At 43.1% G+C, this 17,780-nt stretch overlaps 1 protein-coding gene across 3 annotated transcripts in view; it reads right to left on the bottom strand.

Moving 5' to 3' along the window:
- ADAMTS9 (ADAM metallopeptidase with thrombospondin type 1 motif 9) overlaps positions 1-17,780 on the bottom strand; it is a 163,410-nt gene that overhangs the window by 68,953 nt on the left and 76,677 nt on the right. For all 3 annotated transcript variants that reach the window (XM_058726271.1, XM_058726273.1, XM_058726272.1), the window contains 6 exons: positions 16,073-16,192; positions 13,087-13,191; positions 12,782-12,949; positions 10,710-10,979; positions 5,049-5,210; positions 2,765-2,941 (listed from right to left, as the gene is read on the bottom strand). In XM_058726271.1, coding sequence (XP_058582254.1) covers positions 2,765-2,941; positions 5,049-5,210; positions 10,710-10,979; positions 12,782-12,949; positions 13,087-13,191; positions 16,073-16,192 — 1,002 coding nt within the window. The remainder of the gene's footprint in view (positions 1-2,764; positions 2,942-5,048; positions 5,211-10,709; positions 10,980-12,781; positions 12,950-13,086; positions 13,192-16,072; positions 16,193-17,780) is intronic.

The following is a 17,780-nucleotide window of genomic DNA, read 5'->3' as shown; positions in this document are numbered from 1 at the left end:
CAACTGTTGAATGAGGCTATCTCCATTTTGACCTTGGAAAAGGCCTACTCCACACGGCCACAGCTGATTCTGGACACTATCGCCAGTGTGTGAAAATCTGGGGAGAGAAAGCAATCCTACTGAAGGACTAATTGCTACTCTTGGTCTCTAATAAATGGAGTGTGCTTTCTCTTGAAAGCAACATGTTAGCACCTCAAATATACTTTTTGCTGTTGTTAATTTCACTGTCAGTTACAATGATGAAGCACCATGGGAGTGGTTTTATGGCTATTAACACGATACTCTGAGGTATGCTTAAATTTAGAATTGCTCAGAAATTGTACCAAAGCATCCATGAAAATCGACATGAAAGTGAAATCACAGTCCCACAGTAAGAATCTGAAAGACTGCCCTCACACACATATATTTAAGTAATATATTACAAACATATCTATTTAAATAGAATGCTTTTGATTTCACTTTTTTTTTTAAATCACAGCTACAAGCCTTACACAACTGCCCTTGCTCCTAGATTGTAGAAGCATTTAAATATATGCTTGAACAACGATCACTTTATAAAGGAAGCACTAAAATCATAGAGGCAGCAAAAATATTTTAAAAATCCATGTATTCTTTTCTGTGAATGACACAGCACTAGAAATCTCTCTTCTTTCTTTTTCTCTCTGTGTTTCAGAAAATCGTGTGCAGGCCTAAGAAGAGTAACTACAATAAAAATCTTAAAATTTTCAGCTAAAGTAGCAAATCATAGTTTAAAATTTAAGCACTGAACTCTTAAAATATCTGTGGGGGAGGGTGGTGGTCTTGTGTAAAAAAAATTTGAGGGGCGCCTGGGTGGCGCAGTCGGTTAAGCGTCCGACTTCAGCCAGGTCACAATCTCGCGGTCCGTGAGTTCGAGCCCCGCGTCAGGCTCTGGGCTGATGGCTCGGAGCCTGGAGCCTGTTTCCGATTCTGTGTCTCCCTCTCTCTCTGCCCCTCCCCCGTTCATGCTCTGTCTCTCTCTGTCCCAAAAATAAATAAAAAACGTTGAAAAAAAATTAAAAAAAAAAAAAAAAAAATTTGAGGTGTATTTAGAAAGCATTCAAGGAGAACAGCAGTGGAAACCAATATAACATATATTATATATTGTATATAATGTGTATCCATACACATATACTATGTATACAGTATATAATATATTATCATATTACTATACATTATATATATTATATATTAAATATCTCCTGACCTCTGAAGGTCAGGAGATTTTTTTTTTTTTTGGTCAAAATTAAAGAAAAAGAACTTTTTTGGAGGGCTAGAGGTTTTGAGACACAACTCTAGGGTGGTGTTGCTGTTGGCTGAGCAAACAAGGTAAAAATATAATGGGCTCGAGAGGGGAAATTTCATGAAAAATAATACGTCAAAGGTGAGTTAGGGAAGTTGGGAGTGCCAGAGGATGTTCCTGACATTCTATAGCCATTTCTGATCTTTTTCAAAATGTTCATTTTGGGAGGGTGCCAGTATTGCAGACAAAATGCTTCGGGTGAAGATACATCTGACTCAGAGTGGCATTTCTTAAGCTCTTGAAGGAAAGCCTTGCAGCCCAGCTAAATAGTACCAGTAGAGATGATACTCTAAAGTTTTCTGGCTTTCTACTTCATACTAAGTACAGTGCTTATGTGGCTAGGTTCTACCTGCAGACATGAACTCAGACCCTGAAACCCCTGATTCTAAGAGGCATCGACAGGTATTAGACATTTCACTTCTGTTAATCTGTTCTTCATCTGGTTTCAGGAATGGTTAAGACTTTCCCTCAGAACCCTATGCAGCCAAAAAGGCTTCTGGATATGACTTCATATAATACTAAATTCCGATTCAGTGCAATCAATGTATTTACAGAAACGTTTACTCTATTTACATGAAACAGCCCTAACGGCTCCAAAGATTATGACACAACTCAACCAAAGAATTGTTTTGACGTAGCCAGCCGACCTTCTGTTTGCCAAGAGCCGCCCCAGAAGTTTGCATAGTTTTTACAGTGGAAAACCTGTCTCACAATGTCAGCGAGCCCATAGCAAGGGAAGCCTCGGACTGATGCAAAAAAGCGCCTCAAACGGGCTTTGTGTCTTGGGGAGAGGGAGGGAACATTTCAGATGCCTTGAAAGGCACCAAGTCATGGAGTCCACTGTCGCTGGTCTTTTGCGTTGTCAGAATGATATATCAGTCTTTTTTTGTGGGCACAGGCTTTATGGTGATTGCGTCGAGAGTCGTACCCGAGTCATACAGAGGCAAATTACAGTCATTGAAGAAAAAAAAAATTGGTTTGGCCTCAATACGCAGGTATCTTCCCCACAAAATCAAAACTCTCGTAGCTTAGGAAAGAAGAATGTCTGCTATTGAGTTGTCTGTTTAAATCACTTTGGAGCTTAAAAACTACATGAACGTATTTCATTTCTTAAAAAAAAAAAATCTATCTATCTATCTATCTATCTATCTATCTATCTATCTATCCAGTCTTGCTTTTCTCAAAAAGGAAGCTACTTCTTGACATTGGCCCCAGGCCAATATGAGGTACATGTATTCTGTAAAGTCACTTCGGCAATACCACAAAAAAATTAATTCTCCTGTTTGTCAGTATGAGGACAATCACAGACCATAGCACAGTCCCGGGGATGCCCTTGTGAGCAAGACCACTGGCTGTCGCAGAGGAGTGCGACCCAGAACACCTTGGAATCAGGCATGTTAGTCAAATAGTTTGGTTAACGAACATTAAGAGTTAGGGCCGTACCGAACTCCAAGGGCCGTGATTCCAGGCAGCGTCTTGCGGACAAGCGTGTGTGTTACACTGCTCGCGATCTGGAGGCTTATCAAGGATTTCACAGCTCAGATCTGGAAACCGCTCACCGCTGGGCCGCTGGCAGACCACCAGTCTCGTGCGCAAGCCCCCACCGCATAGCTTCGTGCACTGCAAGAGGGGAAAACAATGCTGTGGTCACTCGGTCTGAACAGCCAGCGACAAATTTTCCTTTCTTTCCCTTAAGAACAATTTCTTAACCAAATTCCATCATGGCACTGGGCAAGGTAAGTCTCTAGGCAGGACCGAGCTGAGTTACCAAAATTAGTATATACGATACACTGGAGTTCCCTGACTTAACGGTAGGCATCGTCTCTTGAGTGCTTCCCTTCCCCTATACTAAGTGCTGGTGTGGGCATTGTCTCATCAGGAGGAGACTATAATTATCTGCCCCATTTTACAAACGGGACAACGGAGCTTAAAAGAGGTTAATTGACTTGATCAGAGCCAATTCGACAGTAAGTGACTAGGATAAGATTACAGCCTTTTCTTTGAGGTCTACAGAGGCAAAAATCGAACCAATAAAAATCCCGAAACCACCCACTACCAAATAAAGGAAATAATGACTGAGCCAGTTTTATTTTCTGGCAGCTTGTAAGAAGCTGTTACCAACTTGTGGCTATTATGTGACTCCAACCTCCCCAGACCTTTATGACGTTAAGATATTTTACGCTATCTCCGCATCTCAGGATAATGATGATTTTCCCCAGGATGAATAAACAATGTGGTGGGGGAGACCCGAACTTCTGAGGCAGGAACGAGCTGTGTTTCTTGGACGGCACTGCTGTGCTCACATCCAGGAACACTGACATCTGGCTTTCCTGCTGTGTCGAGGCCAGATCTCCCACAGAATTTGGAATGATCTGGTCTGCGCTGACAGCAAGCATCCCAGTGAATGCGTGTACTCTCCTGGCTTTGGTCCAATTACAGAAGCTTAATCACAAGCCCCACAGGACAGAACTCTGTGAGGAGTTTTGGGAAGCCCACAACGCATGAGTCTCAAAGCCTGACTCCCCCTTCCTGCCTTTCGGCAAAGCCCTCCAGAATGGCACACCGTCAACGAAAGTTAACAGAACGCTCCATTATGACTGCCTATTACTACTGGGTTATGTGAAACCGGGGACACGTGGTTTGGGTTCGCCAGGAGCGTGGACTAACACGCCCATCCCTCTCACTTGTCTTTCTCCCCCTCTTGGCACTGGGGTCTGCAAGACGTTGACCTCCACGTTTTATTTTATAAAGTTGACAGTCAAGACAGAGCAATTCCACAAGCTTTAAGCATGCGCTCTCTCCGAGGATTCAAGAGTAGAGGGATGCATTCTTGGTCAATCAAACACGAAACAATAAGCATGTAAGCCCTCCACAAAAGAGTGGCTCAAAACCCTATCTGATACTGGTGGTCATCCTAATGATAAAGGGTAGTCGTAGCGAGGATAATGATGATGATTGTAATAGCAGCGAACTTTGGAGACTATATATGCTAGGTATTGGTCGTGCGCTATCTCATGCAATAGGTCATGGGTTGGAGCCATGATTATTCCCGCTTACAGACAAGGCTACAGACATTTGGTAAAGTTATACAATTTTCCCAGGCGACAAAGCTTGGAAGAGTCAGCACCGGGAACGGAATCCAGTTTTGTCTGCTCCAGATACTCTATTGCCCCTCATTGGTCATCACTCTTAAAAGGTAACAGCTGAAGAATTTTCTTACTTGAGGTTGTAGAGCTAATTATTCCCGTCCACCATTAGGACGCATCACCTCCGGTAGGAATAACAGCACCTATTCATTCTGGTTTCGTCAAGGATTTGGAACACCAGAATGATTATGCCATGGGAACAAGCGTAAATTATAAACAGCCCCAAACTATGAAAAGGATGGTAACGTCTTCGTGGACCAATTTAACACATATGTCCAATTACCTTCAAAGTGTCCAATTTTTAATCAGCAGAGGTTAACAAACAATCTAGCCTAGCATTTATCTGTATGCTTTCCTAATTTTCCTCTCCTATGTGTTTAAGCTGTTTCTCATGGGTCATGACTGTACTTTTAAGATGGTCTGGAATGAAGACAGGTCTCGTGGTTAATCCCCAATCCAGAAGCTCTCACCAGAATTCATTCTTCTCCCTCAACATAGATCGCGAACAATAGCACAGTTTGGTCGGCAAAATTACTCTGTGTTCTTTCCAAAGGAGGTGCAAAAGGATGGCTCACTCTCACCTCTCCCCAGTTGCCATAAGCCCATTGAGGACAAGGGCCAGATTCACAGGCTCTTTGCTCATCGGGTTTTATCCTCTCCACGCAGTCATTTGCAGTGTATCCATTTTCGTCCTGACATACCACGACACGTCGCTGGGACCCACCAGCACAGGTACTGGAACACTGAACACATCAGACATCAGTCAACAGGTTAATCCCTACCTCGATCGACATCTCAGCGACCCAAAAAGCAGCTGGTTGGAAAGTCAGAGACAAATGTGACAGAATCCGTTCTCAAGTTTCCCACCGTGGTCAAAAAGCAGTTATGAGAACTTCCACTCTGTGGGGTTGTTTACTGGGCATGCCTTATAAAAACCTGGAGGGCAGAAAGAGGGCCTCTCCCTTGCACACTTTCGGCACTCGCAAAGTGTTCAAAAGATGCCCCATGCGTGATAATGTCTTCCAAATCAATTCCATTTACTGTCTTCTTTTAACCTCTCTGCAGCTCTGAGAAGTACAGAGGTGTTAACAGATACCATAGCCTATTGAGAAACTCTTTTCTTTTCAAAATCCAAATGCTCGTTTAGAACCAACATTTGACTTCAACACAGAGGTCAAAGTACATGCTTAACGAGACACCACTGTTGAAAGTGAACTTCCGTATTAATTCATTCGGTTACCCAAAGCGTAACGGAACGTCACTAAGACATCATTTCCTTGCAGGGAATGTTCCCGTCTCTCTCTTCAGAATAGCCTTGACTTTAGTGGCTGATGGCAGCAAGATTTGCTTTTTAATTTATTTTTTACTTCCCCATGGACCTTAATTGGATTCCACATTGACAAGCCTCTCTTCAGGGGCACTTTCTAACGCTCCCTCTCTTGGTTGTCACAGAATTATGTTTGCAGTGCAGCTAATTTCCCACACAAGCTTCTCATAGTTCTCTTATTTATCTACATCTTGAGTGGTTTTGTTCTTTCCATAATGTCCTTATCTTTTGAAAACCAATGTGTTTGCTAGTATCCTTCACTGTGACCCCTAAGTTGTAAAATCAGTTTGTCTATAAAATAACAACTTGTCCTCAAAGCAATGCAATTCCCATGAATTATTAAGCTTCCAACTGCACTGGACAACTTTTTTTTGTTAGTGCTGGGTTCTTTTAAAAATTTTTTTTAAATTTTTATTTATTTTTGAGAGAGAGAGAGAGAGAGAGAGAGAGCGAGCAAGCAGGGTAAGGGCAGAGAGAGACAGAAACACAGAATCCAAAGTAGGTTCTAGGCTCCGAGCTGGAGGCAAAGAGAGGCTTGGACTCACAAATGGTGAGATCCTGGTCTGAGCCGAAGTCAGATGCTTCACCAACTGAGCTATCCCAGTGCCCCATTTGTTCTGGGTTCTGATGGCTGATCTGTGCTTTCTGTCGAATCCTAGCTCAAACCAGGGTTATTTCAAACTGCGTGCAAACAATGCATCTTGCTGGTCAGATTGTTCCAAATAAAGCTCTGAATATATTTTTTGGCTTATTGTTGGACCGAATTTCAATTTCTCTGCCCATCTCAGACAAATTACGGGTGACTTTAAAATACATCGGGTTGGGGCGCCTGGGTGGCGCAGTCGGTTAAGCGTCCGACTTCAGCCAGGTCACGATCTCGCGGTCCGTGAGTTCGAGCCCCGCGTCAGGCTCTGGGCTGATGGCTTGGAGCCTGGAGCCTGTTTCCAATTCTGTGTCTCCCTCTCTCTCTGCCCCTCCCCCGTTCATTCTCTGTCTCTCTCTGTCCCAAAAATAAATTAAAAAAACGTTGAAAAAAAAAAAAAATTTAAAATACATCGGGTATAATTTTAAAATGTGGAGCCAGAAAACAGATTTATGACTTCTGCCTGAGAAAAAAATTAGGCAATTTTTGGGGTGCCTGGGCGGCTCAGTCGGTTGAGCCTCCAACTTCGGCTCAGGTCATGATCTCACAAGTTTGTGAGTTCGAGCCCGGCGTCGGGCTCTGTGCTGACAGCTCAGAGCCTGGAGCCTGTTTCTGATTCTGTGTCTCCCTCTCTCTCTCTGACACTACCCCATTCATGCTCTGTCTGTCTCTGTCTCAAAAATAAATAAACGTTAAAAAAAAATTTAGGCAATTTTTGATTTACAAAAATGCCATTTCTATTCTCGGAGGATTCTGGTATAATGACTCTAAACTTGAAAATACTTGTTTTCTATGTCTAATGTTTTTAATGTTTATTTTATTTATTGTGAGAGAGAGCAAGCGAGCAGAGGAAGGGCAGAGAGAGAGGAAGAATCCCAAGCAGGCTCTATCCTGTCAGCACAGAGCCTAACGTGGGGCTCAAACTCATGAAACTGTGAGATCATGACCTAAGCCTAAATCGAGAGTTGGACACTCAACTGACTCAGTCACCTAGCCACCCCTGTTTTCTATTTTTAAACAGCTTAGGACGTAACAGGAAACACAAAATCATTATTTTAATTGGCTTTGTTTGGGAACCAAAACATATAATGTTAGGAAGGAACTTCCATATTGTAAGTGCATTTGTAATATATATTTTGGCCCCTGAGTTCTTCCCTCGAAAATACAATCTTGTCTCATTCTTTTGTCACCTGTGAACATTACTGCTTCAATGAAGTGTGGTAAGCTCCTTGAGAGGGTTCAGTGCCATAACTTGTGTCCCTGTTAGCTCACATAGCAGCAGTCACAGGATATTCAGCCTGGTTCAATTAACGTTACTGGAAACAACAGCTCTATAAACCACATGCTACCCTCCCTCCAATATGCTTGAATGGAGCAAGGCTGGTCACCTGACCTATGGCCAACCACTCCAGTGGCTGTCCAGTGACCAATAAGATGTTTCCTACTGAAAATCTGACCAAAGAGATGGAGACAGTGCTCAGCTGGGGCCAAGGAACTACATCGCACAGTCTTGAACCATCTGAACCCAGGGCCTGTCTGGGGCTTTATAATCCCATAGACAAGTAAAGGGCTCTACATCATTTTTCTCCAGGTTCAATATGGCCATTTAAAAAATGTTTATTTTTATTAACAGGGATTCTTAGTTCTCTTCCATGTTGCAGCATTTCACTCTGGACTTCTTTTGGTAACAATCTTCCTGTCCTTTTAAGATGACATATTTTCTTAGGCAAACATTTCTTTGAAAAAACCCTGTACCTATCATCCACACTGGCCAAAATGAGAAGGAATGGTCTCTGCAGGGGTAGGAGGTGGTGGTCATCTGTTGTTCTTACTTGCCTAGCACACTTCCCCTTATATCTGGCAGCCCAATTCTCCTTTAATGAACCTTTCTTCCCCCAAGGGATGTCATCTTGGGGGAGAATATGTATTAAGATACTATGCCCCTCCCTGATCATTGAGTGGGCAAGTGAAACAAGCAGGGCCAGTGAGACTTGCCTGAGAATTTAGATCCTAAGCAGGGTAGATGAGCGTTAAGAGGGATCTATTCAGACAGAAACTCCCTACAAAAATTACCCTCTAATTACTGTTCCATCTAGATAGGGGCTGGCAAGACACAGCATGAGGGCCAAATATGACCTGCTCCCTCTTTTATAAATAAAGTTTTATTGGAACATAGGCATGCCCGCTCATTTATGTATTGTCTACACCTGCTTTTGTGCTACAACGACAGAGCTGATTAGTTGTGACAAAGACTAGATGGTCCGCCTCACACAAGATATTTACTATCTGGTCCTTTGCCAAAAAGATTTGCCAACCCCTGAGGCTAGATCCCTGAAGGTGCTCTGGTCTCTGCCTCTACCGGGGCCAAACGAAAAGTTTTGTTTGTTGGTCTTGTTTTCACTTGAAAGAGTCAGTTTCTTTTGTTCACAACCAGAGACCCCTAATTGGTAACAGGGGGCAAACCTCACACAGGGTCCAGGTTTATACAGGAATGTACTAGAAATTGAGGTATTTACTCCAGAATCCACTGAAAACATTAGATTCCCATTCTCTAGTGTTGAAGATTCTTTGCTGCCTTTCCTGCCATGGAAAGCAGGAAGAATCCCGTGGTTTGTGTACTGCACCAAGCAAACATGCACCTTCTGGAAGCAGGTCAGGCTAGAGCTGCAAAAAAATCACATTGTCCATTTTCAGCCTCACTTAACTTAGGGGGGAAAAAAGTCCTCAAACAAAAACACGATGAGGAAAAGAATGGCATTGCCCATTGCTGCAAAAAGGTTACCTAATCCTCCCTAATTTGGAACACTGCCCAAGGGCAGAATCATTCAATTTTAAAAGAATGCATCATCTCCAAATGTAGTCGCAAGTAAGAATAGCTTTAAAATTTTGTTTGAAAGAGTTCTAGTGCTATCATTAGAACGCACATGAGTTTGGAAATTTTCCAATCCGAAAAATTGTGGGACACTCAGTGATTACCTCCTGTGATCACCTGTTAACTTCTCTGAACCCAAATCTCTTCTAACCCAGGCCCAGGAAGCCTGGAAGGGGTAAGCCAGCAAGGAGAATGAGATGGCGAAGGTCCTGGGCAATATGGCAGACGTTCTGCGGACATCTAATACTTGTACTGGGTGGAAATGGCTGACGGCTCATCAGTAGTCACAGGAAAGAAAAACTCACTTACTGAAACATAACCACAGTGGGAAGCACGCAGCTTCCTTCTAATGCGTTTTAGTTCAGAAATAATTAAACACAATTAGTGGTATGCGAAGGACACTGAGAGTAAACAATTAGAACGAAGACCCCGGGGTGATTACTAGACATCTTCCGACTTCCCACACCTATGCGGGGTCCCTTGCTCTCTTACCCCTCCTGCAGTCCCATTAGACATGCCCAGTATTGTACAATATAATTACTTTGCGAAAAATATTTAGTGAAAAACCTAAAATTCAATATTTTTCAAGGTCTTCATCACGTGAAGGGCAATGATAAGAATACTGAGAAAATTCTCACTCTGGGGCAGGCAGCGTGCAAAGCACTTTATTTCCATCGTCACATGTGTTCCTTACAACCACCCAGGAGAGCTGGAATTGTTCACTTTGTTTTACAAAGGAGGAAACTGAGGCTCCTTGAGACTAGGGGGCATGCTAAATATCTCAAAATCTGAAAGTGTAGGTCGTTGGCTCACACAGAGGCACCTTCACTCGGAGCCTGTGCTGCTCGCCGTTAGATTCTGGTACTGCTCCCCTAAGCACAGAATTATCTGGACCAGTGATTCCCCTCAGTCCAGGACAATGATCTACTACTACAAATTATGCATGGACCACGCCACTTTGAGACTGCACTCGTCTAGAAAACAGCAAGAAGGAAAACCACTTTCATTAAGAGCTCCCTATCAGAAAACTTCCTCTGTCCTTTTGATTTCCTTACAGGTAAGAGCTGCCTGCCGCCTCCACCTCCGGGATCAATCATCCTGGCCCTCACGGTACCTCCTAGGAAGCCATCTGATGCTGTTGTCCAGCTGTGATATGCACCCCCCCACCCTCCCGCCCCAGTTAAGGCAACTTCTAGGTGGCCTGCAGGCACTATCGGGGGACAACTTTTCAGGGCCTGTGATGAACCCATTAGGGTTCACCAAAAACAAACGGGAATGTACAAGGCCAAGCCCTTGTGAGAAAAAAGGGCTTCAGAGGTATTTCTAGTTTGTCTGCCCCCAAAGCTGCAAGGGCGAAGGAGAAGAAAGCAAAGTAGAGAAGGACTTCAGGGAATACTCACTGCTCCCCAGGGGCCAGTCCTCCACTGGTTTCCACCAAGCACATGGGTGCGGCTGGGGCCCGCGCTTCTGGGGGGGAAATCCTCGCTTTGGAAGGGGTGCTGAGCGAGACCGCTGTCTGGGGTCCGCTGAGGGCATGGTGAGGTGGAACAGTCCTGGTCGGTTTCTGGGATGTAGTCTGGATCGCACTCACTCCGATCAATCACGTGGTCACTGTAGTTGACACACACCACTTCCCGGGTCGCCCTGCCTTGCCCACATGTCACGGAGCACTACGTCGAACACCCAGAAAGAGAAAGGGTCGGTCATTGGCAGGCACAAACCCATCAGTGTGCGTTTTCTGTGAGTGGCTCAGTGCTCACTCGGTTGCCCAGACCCCAAACTCTGGCATCATCCGTGTCTGCTCCCTTGTCTTCCCACCCTGCAGCCATCTCACTGAGACACCCTGTCAGCTCAGTCATCACAGATACCCCAATCCATCCATTCCCCACCGTGTCTGCTGTCACCTTCCCCTGCCAGGAGTACCGCAATGGCTTTTCAGCTGGGCTCCTGTTTACAACGTCGAACCCCTCCCTGCAGCCCTAGTCTGTGGTCCAGGTATCAGCAACTATGACACCTATCATGCCATTTCCTCCAGTGACTTCCCAACTCACTTTGAAAAATGTCCAAAGTCCGTACCTTGGCCTGGGAGGCCCTCTGTGATATGGCCACTGGTGACCTCCTTGACCCATCTCCTAGCACATATTGCACTCCAGCCAAACTGGTCTTATGGATGTTTCTTGACCATGCCAAGAACACTCTCTACTCAGGGTCTTTGTAACTGCTGCTATCTTTCCCCGTACAACATGGATGCCCACATGGCTCACTCTCTCACTTCATTCAAGTCTTGCTCAGCGTGCTATCGGGCCTTCTCTGACCACGCTGTCTAAAAGCATACTCCATTTTTCCCTATGCTATTATGCTGCTTGACTTGTTTCTACTACTTGTCAGTGTCTGTTGCTAAATCTCTCTCTTTATTTGTTGACTGACTGGAACCTCCATCAGAATGATCTTCATGAAGGCTAAGACTTTCTTATTTGCTGTTCATTGCTTTTTCTACACTAAGCTTTTACAAATATCTGGTGCACAGACAGGTGTATTTAATGGATGGATGGATGGATGGATGGATGGATGGATGGACGGACGGATGGACTGGAAGCTCAAGGCATCAGAGTGAGATTATCTATCATTTATTGAGCACCTACTTTTTCCTAAGCAGTTAACATAGGCAATCTCAAATAATACAACATCTTTGTAAGATAGGTACTCTTTTGGGTCTTTTAAGAAGAAGAAATTGAGGTTCAAAGGCTTTAACCAGACTGCTCAAGGTTATGCAGCCAGTATGTGTCAAGATCTGGATTTTTACACGGCTCTCTTTGAATCTATTGCTCAAATTTCGTACTTATGTTATGATACTTATGGAGATATTACTTCTCTATTTTCCTGATGGCCTCTCCTCACCTATCCTAAGCTTTATATTTCCCTATCGCTGGGATTTTTGCAAGGCAGAAGGCAGGTGCGGCCTGAAAATGAAGGTTTTTCTACTTTTACACAAGCCCATAGATGGTGCCTGGTGTGCACAGGAGGCCGAGCCCATAGCATTGGATGAGGATTCCCACTTCCCACTCTTGACAGAGAAGCCAAGAACCTCTGAACTTCAAGAGTCTGGGTTCTAGGAGGCACCCAGACTCAAGGTAAGAGGCTCTTTCCTGACTCCCCCTCTTCTCCCTGGCACTTTTGGTGCTCCACAAGCCTATTACATTCCGATGTGACCCAATCAACACCGGGTTTTCCAGTCAACCCAACAGGATGGGGCATCAGTCAACTGCACGTTGACTTACACATTTTAACAACATCCATTTCTTGCCCATCCGGCCAAGATTCATACCAGCCGCACACATAGGAGGCAAAATAATTTAAATCATAAACTAAGTCCAATTATAAAACAGTACCCATTGACATTTGTGACCTGTCGTTAGTCATCCTCTATGGTTCCCCCAGTCATTTCCCAATTCCCAAGAATCCACTCGCTTACAGGGCTCCAGTCCAAAGCTTTCCACTGCCCACAGGGAGTCACAGAACATTCTTCCTTTGCCACTGGTCTAGGCAGAGTCACACAGGCGCTCTCGTCAGCCACAGAGCCGTCTTCGTCCCGACAGCTGACATATCTCATCCGAGTACCTTTTCCACAAGTGGCTGAGCACTGGGTGTTGAAGTAAGATAATGCAGGGATGTTATTGGACACGATGGTTCATTGGACAGCAACCCACTTCCTACAGTCAAGTCAGAGAACCTCTTCCTCCCCTCCCACCCTCTCTATGTCTGCCATCTATTTCTTACTGGTGTCCAAGACCCAAATCGCCACTGGGTTCTTGGCGCACTCTGCGTGCTTCTTCTTCCTTCCGGGGCAGCTGGGGGAGGGTGACAAGATGGTAATTCACAGTCCTAGATGGGAGAGGGGGAAGAAAGTCAAAGTTACCTTGAAGTCAATGCACACTTTAAGGGTCAAGGTGAATAAAAATATAAGAGTGAAGAATTCTAAGACCTCAGAATTCTGGGAAAATCACATGGCATCTCTCGGCCCCAGTTTTTTTCAACTGTAAAATGGGGTATAATCTGAGTCACCTCATGAATGCACTGATATAGGGCAGGGATTTACTTGGTGATTGTTAATATCACATTTATTTGCCTGTTCATGTGGAAAGAAAAAAAGCGATTGCAAAATGGCACGTAAGTTAAGAAAGAAAAGGATGTCCTTTCAAAATTATCAATTGTTGGGGTGCCTGGGTGGCTCAGTCTGTTGAGTGTCCAACTCTTGATATTGGTTCAGGTCAGATCCCAGGGTCATGGGATCGAGCCCCACATTGGGCTCCTCGCTGAGCATGGGGCCTGCTTAAATTCTTTTTGTCTCTCCTTCTGCCCCTCTCCCTGACTTGCTCTCTGTCTCTCTCTCTCAAAATAGAAAATATATATCAGTTGTTAATTTTTAAAAATTCCAAAGACCAAATTCTGTTTTCACATTTCAATTAATTTCCTAATCAGAATTTGCTAATCATGAACTGGCTTTCTAGGTTTACCCAAAGAGAACTCCCGAGGTTCTGATGGTCAAATCTAGATAAGAGGTCTATTCAATAAGCCAATGCCTGGAATGTATATAAATAACACTCTTCAATCACTCAGAGGAAATCCCTATAATGAATTGAGGTTATTTGTGTGTAGATAATACTTTCAGATTTACAGATGGGAAAACAGAAGTACGTACTTGCTCACAATTTAGCAAATACTCTTTGATTAAATACATATCCATTAAATTATTGAGTGTGCCAGGCATGGTGCAAAGTGTGGTGAGCTCGGGACCGAGCCTCACATTAGGGAGCTTACAAACTGAATGGGGAAATTCCGCTACTTGGCTCCAGACCCTGCCTATTCTTCTGCCAGTGGTCCAAAGAAAACCACAGGAAACTTTTCCCACAGTGAAGAAATGGTCCATATGCTTCAACTGTGGGAGCCGCCCTGTACTCCACTGAATATTACAGAATAATGTAGAGAGAAACGAGTATTCTGAATCTCTAAGGGAGTTGCTAAATCCTCAGTTCATGACTATTCAGATGGAATAGCTAACATTTCGCAGGCATTTAGCCTGTGGTGGTTTAGAGCATTTCGATAAAGTTAAAAAAAAAAAGATAATAAAGGGGACACAAGTCACAAGTGGTATTTTATCATCGATCAGTGCCAACATGAACAACACTGCCATATTCCTGTACTTTTTGGCACTTTTCATCCATTCACAATACATGTGGAAGTGCAGACAGAATGAGGGCCCTCAGAATGGAATCAGCGCATTGGCCAAAGGGGGCCTTAGAGCGTGAGCTCTGGGCACGGGCAGGGTTCAAATCCTGTCTTCGGCAATTAGCAAAACTGACGTAGAGACCCAAGTCTTCTCTTTACATAGTCTCTTCCCATAAATGATGCTAAAATCATGGCCCATAAAGAGGAAGTAGTGGCAGTAATGGTCAGCTGGCTTCTCTTGAGAAAAAAGGAGTGCGCGTGTGTGTTTGTAGAAATGTATTTACATGTATACACACACATATTACATGCCCATATACACCTATATATGTATACATATGTTTGTTTGGTTATCACAAAGTTTACTGATACAAAGGCTGTATAGTACACAATTTACATATAGTAATAAAATATACAATGCTCTCTTTTAAATTCCACGTAGCCAGTTGAGTCTCACAGAATACTGTCGCTGATTTTTGTTGAATTCTTGAATCTGTTGCCAAACTATGGTTGTAATTGCTGAATGAGCGCACTTCAAACATGAATGAGAGCTGCTATTTTGTTTATGTTGAAGAGTAAGGAGAAAGTGGAACAAACAAGATCTATGTCAGAACTTCATCTACCAACGACGTGAATGACTTCTACGCCGAATCAGACAATAATGTCCAAATACCAGAAGAATATTTCCTTGATATTTGTATGTGTTATTTCCAATGTAACAGCTAAAGACAGAAGACTCTTTTAAACATAATGTAGATTACATATGAGTATCATTTTCTCCATCACTTTCTTAAGTCTAAAAACAATCAATTAACCCTCAATTATAGCATTTGCTGATTCCTGTGGTGTAAATACTCTCACCACAGCCAATTTCAAACTACGAGCTTGATGTCGATGAACACAGACTTGGGAAGAGATGTGCGATAGCTTACCATTATGTAATATTCCCACCACATGGACACACATGTAAATGTAAATAACCTCAAGGGCACAGATAATAGTAAAATGTAGTAAAGCAATGGAAAAATGTGAGTTTTGAGTATTTATCTGCTTTGTTGAAATATCATCTACTTAATTATAGGCTTATATTTTCAATTTTTACTAGTGTCTACATTTAGCAACTAGCTCGCAACATTCCTGAACATTCACCAATCCGCTCCTGTGAGATGGTACGAGCCAGCTCTAGCACGTTGCTGCCTGAACATATAACACTATTTGCTCAGCCCTACGTTAAAATCACTAAAAAAAAAAAACTCTGAGCTCAAGAGAACAAGACCAAACAATCAACATTTGCTAGCCAATAAAAAATCAGAATCAGACCTACCTACACTTCAAATAACCAGAGAAGAATGAAACTTGTATGTCCAAATATTAGATTCAAAATGTAGCCAACAGGTAAATCTGGACCATTTACTTAATCATCTGGTTACTCTACCTACACACTTACCCATTAGAGCACTTCCATTCTGACTGAACCACTGGGAAATTCTGGCATCCTACTGCCCAAAGCCAATCACAGGGCTGGACAAAGGAGACTCACCTGGGTATCAGTTGGTCTAGTGGCTGCATTGCAGTCATTGTCATCGACCACTGACATGTAAGTCCCAATGATGCACTTCACTGCCCTCAGCTGGTATCCTTGTCCACAAGTGACACTGCACTGAGGGAAAGAAATACAACAAAAGGGATGCACACGTTAGCAAATTTTCTCTTTCCCTAACTTTCCTCATAACGTCCTATAAGAAAAAAAGTAGTTCCATCATAGTGGAGCAGAAGGCTAGCACCCAAAGAACCTAGGTTAAAGTGGGCAGTCCTGCTCTGCACAAATTATATTTAACGATGGTTGGAATTATTTCCATCTCCCATTGAAATTCTATGTGTAGGGGTTCAACCCCTTGTCTGTGACTCAATATACCCCTATTTCAACACTCACTACAAAGCTACAGTGACCAAAACAGTGTGGTACTAACATAAGGATAGTTATATACACTCATGGAATAGAATTGAGTCCAGAGAGAAACCTGGACATCTATGGCCAAGTGATTTTTAACCAAGATGCCAAGACCCTTCAGTAGGGGGAAAGAATAGTCTCTTTAACAAATACGTTGGGGGCAACTAGCTGTCTATATGAAAAAGCATAAAGCTGGACTCCTACCTCATGCTATTTATAAAAATCAACCCTAAATAGATCAAAGACCTAAACATAAGAGGTAAAACTATAAAACTCTTAGAAGAAAAGGTAATAGAAAAGCTCCACGACACGGAACTTTCTTGGATAAGGATTTCTTGGATATTCTACCACAAGCACAGGGAACAAAAGAAAAAACAAGACAAGTTGTATTTTATCACAGTTAAAAATTTCTGTATCACCGGACACCACCAGCGGAGTGGAAAGGCAACCCACCATGGGATTGGGGAAATTATTTGTAAATCATATGTCTGATGAAGGGTTAAAATCCACACTATAAGGAGCAACTACAATTCAACAACAAAAAGCCAACCTTGTTAAAAAATGGGAAAAGAGGAATGATTAAACTGTACATTTAAAAATGGCTAAGATGTACTCTCAACAATAGCCAAATTATGGAAAGAGCCTAAATGTCCATCCACTGATGAATGGATAAAGAAATTGTGGTTTATATACACAATGGAGTACTATGTGGCCATGAGAAAGAATGAAATATGGCCCTTTGTAGCAACGTGGATGGAACTGGAGAGTGTGATGCTAAGTGAAATAAGCCATACAGAGAAAGACAGATACCATACGGTTTCACTCTTATGTGGATCCTGAGAAACTTAACAGAAACCCATGGGGGAGGGGAAGGAGAAAAAAAAAAAAAAGAGGTTAGAGTGGGAGAGAGCCAAAGCATAAGAGACTGTTAAAAACTGAGAACAAACTGAGGGTTGATGGGGGGTGGGAGGGAGGGGAGGGTGGGTGATGGGTATTGAGGAGGGCACCTTTTGGGATGAGCACTGGGTGTTGTATGGAAACCAATTTGACAATAAATTTCATATATTGAAAAAAAATAAATAAATAAAAATAAAAATGGCTAAGATGGTAAATTTGATGTTATGTGGTTTTTAAAAATTTTTTTTAACGTTTATTTATTTTTGAGACAGAGAGAGACAGAGCATGAATGGGGGAGGGTCAGAGAGAGAGGGAGACACAGAATCTGAAACAGGCTCCAGGCTCTGAGCAGTCAGCACAGAGCCCGACGCGGGGCTTGAACTCACGGACCGCGAGATCG

This window comes from Neofelis nebulosa, chromosome 4 (genome assembly GCF_028018385.1).
Source record: "Neofelis nebulosa isolate mNeoNeb1 chromosome 4, mNeoNeb1.pri, whole genome shotgun sequence".
Taxonomy (NCBI): domain Eukaryota; kingdom Metazoa; phylum Chordata; class Mammalia; order Carnivora; family Felidae; genus Neofelis; species Neofelis nebulosa.
Note: the sequence above shows the minus strand (reverse complement) of the source record. Positions and strands in the feature narration are given on the sequence as shown.